Source organism: Pristiophorus japonicus, chromosome 4, assembly GCF_044704955.1.
Source record: "Pristiophorus japonicus isolate sPriJap1 chromosome 4, sPriJap1.hap1, whole genome shotgun sequence".
Classification (NCBI taxonomy): domain Eukaryota; kingdom Metazoa; phylum Chordata; class Chondrichthyes; family Pristiophoridae; genus Pristiophorus; species Pristiophorus japonicus.
In genome coordinates, this window is record NC_091980.1 from 26,178,562 (window position 1) to 26,185,464 (window position 6,903).

At 45.8% G+C, this 6,903-nt stretch overlaps 1 protein-coding gene across 3 annotated transcripts in view; it reads left to right on the forward strand.

The window, feature by feature from the left end:
- The window catches only part of LOC139262848 (vascular cell adhesion protein 1-like), an 82,528-nt gene extending 77,670 nt beyond the window's left edge, over positions 1–4,858 (forward strand). For all 3 annotated transcript variants that reach the window (XM_070878041.1, XM_070878042.1, XM_070878043.1), the window contains 2 exons: positions 4,248–4,291; positions 4,432–4,858. In XM_070878041.1, coding sequence (XP_070734142.1) covers positions 4,248–4,291; positions 4,432–4,503 — 116 coding nt within the window. In that variant the 3' untranslated portion in view covers positions 4,504–4,858. The remainder of the gene's footprint in view (positions 1–4,247; positions 4,292–4,431) is intronic.
- Positions 4,859–6,903: the final 2,045 nt, after the last annotated feature.

Here is a 6,903-nt window from a genome sequence, read left to right on the forward strand (position 1 = left end):
TTTGCTTGACCCTGGTCCACTCGTGTATTGAGTCTGTGTTGGATCCGTTGGTCAGTATCACGGCTTGCATGTCATCGTGAAACAGCTGGAGGATTGTGCCGAACCTTTGAGGCCAGCCGAGTTTGAGGAGGACAATCCATAATCCCTCCCAGTTTGTGAGGTCAAAGAAGGCCACGTACAGAGGCTGGTGCTTCTCCCTGCTCTTTTCTTCAATTTGGTGCACGGTGAAGATCATGTCCATTGTGCCCCTTAGTGGGCGGAATCCGCATTGCGACTCTGTGAGGAGCTCTTCAGCCATTGGGAGAAAGCGATTGAGGGGGATTCTTGTGAAGACTTTCCCTGTGCCAGATAGCAGAGAAACTCCTCTGTATTTACTGCAATTGGACTTGTCACCTTTCTTGAAGATGGTCACAATTACAACGTCTCTGAGATCCCCTGGCCTACTCACTTCCTTCCAAATAAGATAAATTAATTCATGGAATCACGCCAATAGTGCTTCTCTGCCATGCTTTAATGCTTCGGCGGGGATTCCATCTGCTCCTGAGACCTTGATGTTCTTCAGTTGTCAGATGGCTTTTTCAACCTCATGCCGGGCTGGGGTTGTGCTGACGTGGTGACGGGTAGCGTGCAGCAGGATGGAGTCAAGGCCACTCACGTCAAAGACAGAGTCTCGTTTACGGATATCTTCGAAATGCTCCTTCCATGGGCACTGACTGCCTCTCTGTCCTTGATGAGTACCTCTTCCTTCTTGACCCTCAATGGGGTAGAACGTTGGGTGCTTGGGCCGTAGGTGGTCTTGACTACAATAAAGAATCCACGCACGTCGTGGTTGTCGGATTGTTGCTGGATCTCCAGCTCTTTTTCCACCCACCATCTGTTCTTTAGGTCGCGACTTTTAAGTTGAAACTTGGCTTTCAGACGTCTATGGAGCTGCTTTCTTGCTCTTGAGTTGTGTGGCTGTTTACAGTTCAAGAATGCCTTGCGCTTGCGGCTTATTAGCTCCTGGATCTCTTGGTTGTTTTCGTCAAGCCAGTCTTGATGTTTCCTGGTGAAATGACCAAACGTCTCATCACAAGTGCTAATTACGGAGGCCTTGAGGGCAGACCAGGCACTGGACCCAGGAGCGAGGTTCGGAGGGCCAGCAAGGTCTGGTCCCAGGAGCAAGGTCAGGACCCAGGAGGGAGGTCAGGATCCAGGAGCAAGGTCGGGACCCAGATGCGAGGTCGGGACCCAGGAGCGAGGGCGGGACCCAGGAGAGAAAGCAGGACCCAGGAGCAAGGTCGGGAACCAGGAATGAGGTCAGGACCCAGCAATAAGGTCGAGAGGAGCATCGAGGTCGAGACCCAGGAGTGGCGCAGCCTGGACTAGCAGTGGGGTCGTGGCCCACGGAAGAGCGAGATCAGGAGTCCTACACTGCGTCCTATGAAAGCCAGGGAGAGAGGACCTGTGGGAAAGAGGAAGGAGGACAGAAGGAGTATGTGTGTTTGTGTGTACTAGGCCCATGCAGTGGAGCCCAGTCTCCAATCATCTTTAATCCCCTTGCCACTGGACCAAGACCTTGCTCTGTCAAGCCCGTGTGGTAGCTGGTGTGCAAAGGCCACCCCACGTTAAAGGAAATCACGCACAGGCATCTTCCACACTTTAAAATGAAGTTTGGGACCTGGAACATCAGGACACTCATGGATAACACCAACAGCGACAGACCGGAATGCCGTACTGCTATCGTTGCCCGGGAACTCAGACAATTCGACATAGACATTGCTGCCCTAAGCGAGACTCAGAGGGCAGGGGGAAACCAGCTCCAGGAACAAGGTGATGGTTACACCTTCTTCTGGAAAGGTAAACCCGAAAAAGAACACCGCCTCTATGGGATAAGCTTTGCCATGAAAAGTGAGCTAATTGGGCATCTCAGAGAATCCCCTTGCAGGATAAACAGACGCCTCCTGATCCTTCAGCACACTCTAGCCCGGAACCAGTGCGCTACAGTCATCAGTGCGTATGTCCCAACACTGGAAGCTACAGACGAGACCAAAGAAGAATTCGACACCAGCCTCGAACAATCCCTGACCCGAGTCCCACCCGGTGACAGCTGATCCTCCTCGGCGACTTTAACGCCAGAGTTAGAAAGGACACAGACCTCTGGGGAGGTGTGATCGGCAGAGGGTAGGGAAAGCCCAACTCCAACGCTACCATCCTCCAGACCAAATGCTTATAACATGCTCTTGTCATATCCAATACCTTGTTCCATTGGAGTGACAAGTACAAGGCTTCATAGCAACACCGTCGTTCCAAGCACTGGCATCTGCTAGACGACATCATCATCTGAACGAGGCACGGCAAGGATGTCCACATCACCCACGCCATGACATGAGCTGACAACTGCTGGACTTACTACCGCCTGATCCGTATTGTCATTTCCATCAATGTAGCCCCAAAATAGCGGCGGCAACAGAAATGCTGCCGTAGGAAAATCAACGCTGGAGCACTCAAAGACCTTGCTAAGAAAGCCCTATTCAGCCAGCGCCTCACAACCAACCTAATGACTTCCAGTGAACTGGAGACGTAGCATGTCCACAGTGCCTGGTCTGTCCTCACCTGGATTAACGCCGCAACAGAGGCGTGACCGAATTTCCAGCCCATTACATTTCGGCATGTAATGTCAGCCTCAGGCACTCCTCGTGTAAAGCTCCTCATAATGTCAAAGTGCCCCATCACCAACCTCAGACGATCACCCATTGATGCCCCAGTGAGCCATTTTTCCATTTGCCACACACATACAGCTTATGGCGTCTCTGAGTAGATTGTCAATTATTGTCAAATTAGAGAAAAAATTGTGCTATCGGTCTGTTCCTAGTCGGAACTGCTTTCAGACTGCAGAACTAGAAACAACAAATATTAAAGTAATTCAACAGGCAGAAACATTATTGTGCTGACTACAGTACTGGACTACCAGCCTGAAAGTCATGAGTTCCAATCCTACCATGGTATGTTGTGGAACTGAATCTAATAATCTCATAATTTGTAGGCTAGCACCAGGGAATTCGAGGTAACTGGGTTTATTTCAGGGAAAAGCACCTGCCTTGTGGCTGAAATGAAACTCTAATCCCCACTGTGGAGTTAACGCTACTGCTCTCTGAATGTACAATTGGTTCAAGAAGAATGTCCATGGCCTTCTTAGGGCAACTAGGGATGAACAATAAATGTGATTCTGATCAGGGTCATGCACATCTTGAGAACAAACATATAAAATGGCGTAGGATGGTGTCGGGCCCTTATGACCAGAGCATTCTCCTGCACAGACAATACAGCACAGTAACTATTGGTGATATTGCATACTTTATTCATAGAATAATTGGTAGTGTCTTTCCAATTGGAACTTTAAAATAAAAATGTTGTTGTGAGAGGCAACCACTTTATTGTAACTAATTTAGAACTAAAGGTTGACGTTATTAACAATATGGAACCACAGCAAGAAGAAAACATCGACATTTTGAATCATATCACATCAAATATTACACAGGTGGTGTAGAAAGAAATTTCTTCCAGCCTCCTGTGGGCCAGATTGGCTCAGGGGGAGCACTCTCACCTCTGAGAAAGAAGGTCATAGGTTCAAACTTTGTTTGCTGCAATCCACGCTGAGGGCGTGTTTCATTATTGGAGGTGCATTACCTAGAACAATGCCTAAACATAAAAGTGTTTCATTTGCTTCGGATTTCCTGAAGATGTGAAAGGCACTGTGAAAATTCTTCTCAAGTTGATATAAGTAAAGCTGATTTTCCTATCAGTGGCTATGAAAACAATTATTCCCTGGGCCGAATGATAGAAAAAGGGGAGATGATCTGTTACAAGGGACCTCCATCCCTTTGTGTTGCCCGCATGCATCAAAGGTGATAAGACTGGAGGAGCAGTTCGCTCTTCCTCCAGCCTCACTCTCTGTGGTTTTAGCATCCACTTACAAGAGCACCTGAACAAGCTAGCAGTGGGTCATGCAATCTTCCAATCATCACAGAAGGAGCTTTATTCATTAATGACCATTCCTGTGGCTCACTGTGTAAATGCAGGGCTCAGTGTGGATCTGAGTCATACAGAGGACAACTGGGTTCACTGTCAATCAATGTCTTGCTGATTATTGGCTGTATCAGTGAAATACAGTAAGTTGAGGACATTTAGTTATCATTAGTCAGGTTTTGTTGTTAGTGCAATCCATCAATGTTATTCTTTAATTGTGATGTTTGCAATTATCACAGGGTCCAGACATGATACGCAGTGCAATAAGCAATCTTCCGATACTGTAAGTATATTGAGTCTGATTGGCAAAATCACACAACCTACAATATTAATATCTGCAACAAATTTGTAAAGTTGTTATCTGATGTAAAGAGATGCAATAATAGATCACATTATTTTAAATAGTTAATTTCTCTCTTGCAGAACCTGGCTCCTTCAAAGGAAGATGATTCATCTGTCATCTATGCACAAATAACACAAGCAGAATATAAATGAGCTGCAAAGGACAGAGAGGAAGAGCTTGGAGTTCGATATGTGGAATATAACATTTTGGGGAATTGATATTTTTACCTGAGAACAGATATGGAGCTTTATTTCTATGTATCTGCTCTGATTTATCACGCTTTTCAAACATGAACATAACTTATGAATGATAACTTGCAATAGAAATTGTTCTCTTAATAGTGTTTCAACAATCCTTCTGCAGATGCTATGTAAACACAAAACATCAGCTACATTATGAAAATTAATTGGACGTTACATGTAATTTTGTTGCCCACTCAACTAATATCTCAGAAATGTAACACCAACGATGATGACTCAACTATGCAATGTATTGCTTAAGCTTGAACTTTTCTGTCTCCGACTGGGTTAATGTGGATAAATTCATCCCATTAATAGCCACCAGCATTTAATTAGTTCACTGAACAATGCATCTACTGCTCTTATCCTTGTTTACCAGTGTGAGTTTGATCTAATGCGGCCATTTTTCAGTACACCGTGGCTAAACACTCGAAATTAAAAATCAACTTTTTATATAGAATTACATAGAATATTCAGCACACAAACAGGCCATTCAGTTAGACTCCTCCTCAATCGTATTCTCCCCGTGGCTGAGGAGCTCCTCCCAAAATCGCAGTGCGGATTTTGTCTCCTCCGGGGCACAACGGACATGATTTTTGCAGTGCGACAGCTGCAGGAAAAATGCAGGTAACAGCGTCAGCCCTTATACATGGCCTTCTTCGATCTTACAAAGGCCTTTGACACTGTCAACCCGAGGGTCTATGGAGCGTCCTCCTCCGTTTCGCATGCCCCAAAAATACGTCACCATACTCCGTCTGCTCCACGACGACATGATCCTTATCAACGGATCCATCAGAGACCCAATTCATGTTCGGACCAGAGTCAAGCAGGGCTGCGTCATCGCCCCAACCCTCTTCTCAATCTTCCTCGCTGCCATGCTCCACCTCACAGTTGACAAGCTCCCCGCTGGAGTGGAGCTAAACTACAGAACCAGTGGGAAGCTGTTCAACTTTCGCCGTCTCCAGGCCAGGTCCAAGACAAATCCAACCTCTGCCATCGAGCTACAGTACGCGGATGATGCCTGCGTCTGTGCACACACAGAGACTGAACTCCAGGACATAGTCGATGTATTTACTGACGCATATGAAATCATGGGCCTTACGCTAAACATTAGTAAGACAAAGGTCTTACACCAGCCTGTCCTCGCCGCACAGCACTGCCTCCCAAACATCAAGATCCACGGCATGGCCCTGGACAACTTTATCAGACAACTTTATGCATCATCTGTATATATTTGGTAATGCTATAAGTTCTTTTCAGAAGAAACAAATGGCATAACCTGATCAACACATATACTTAACTACAAAGAATATTGTATATTGGAGTCAGGCTCATATCCATGGGCGAAAATGATCGACAGCACTGATGCTCAGATTATCATGTGTAGTGGATTCTGGGTCACTGTACTATTTCCTCATGTTACATTGGAGTTGACGAAATGTAACTCCAAAATTAGACCATTCCCCAGACCTGCCTTAGCTGATGGTCTATTGGTGATGCAGCATTGTGACAACTCCAATCTTAGATGAGGCAATAGCACAATGCTCCATGAGTTTTCATCCCTTATTGTCCCATTTATCCCCAGACCTACCTTAGTTCCAAATGGAACAAGGAGGGTTGGATAAATCATATTTCCATGAATGTGGTGTGAAATTTCATCTAATTAGCAGGCCATAAAGATCTTACCAGGCATTGCCTGGGCTGAAAATCATACGAGGGCTGAAATTCCTGGGGGCTCCTCCCCCTGATGGAAGTACAGGGGGTGGGATTTCCCATTGTCAGCATGGCCCAGCATTGACCCTGTTCCAAGGGCCTGTACTATTTACAGCTCCTCGTGGGCATCCACCCCACATGGTGGCCGGAAGAGAGAGAGGGGCACCTTCCCACTCTCTCGGGTTGCTGGCCCCTACAGCCAAGGATATATTTTATTCAAAATTATCCTCAGATTTCTCCATTTTTAGATGTAAAGAAAAATCAATGCTCATTTTCACTCTAGAATCTAAAATTCTGAAAATTGGATAATGGTCAAAAGATCTTGTGCTTTCTAAACTTGTGCCTCTCCTAAAATTTCATAAACTTCTGATTTTCTCTTTCAACATGAGTAATAATTTTGGGTGCACTTTGCAGCATAAATTACAACACACATTGCAAACTCACATTCGGGGTGGTTTAGGAGTTGTCGCTCTTTCTGATGGTGTGCCAACTTTCTGTTGAAGCTGTTGGTCAGTTTCTCATCAGGTACAATGTATTTATATCTTGACTTCAACACATTGAGGACGTGAGTAAGAGGCAGATTGAGTCAGATGGCAAATG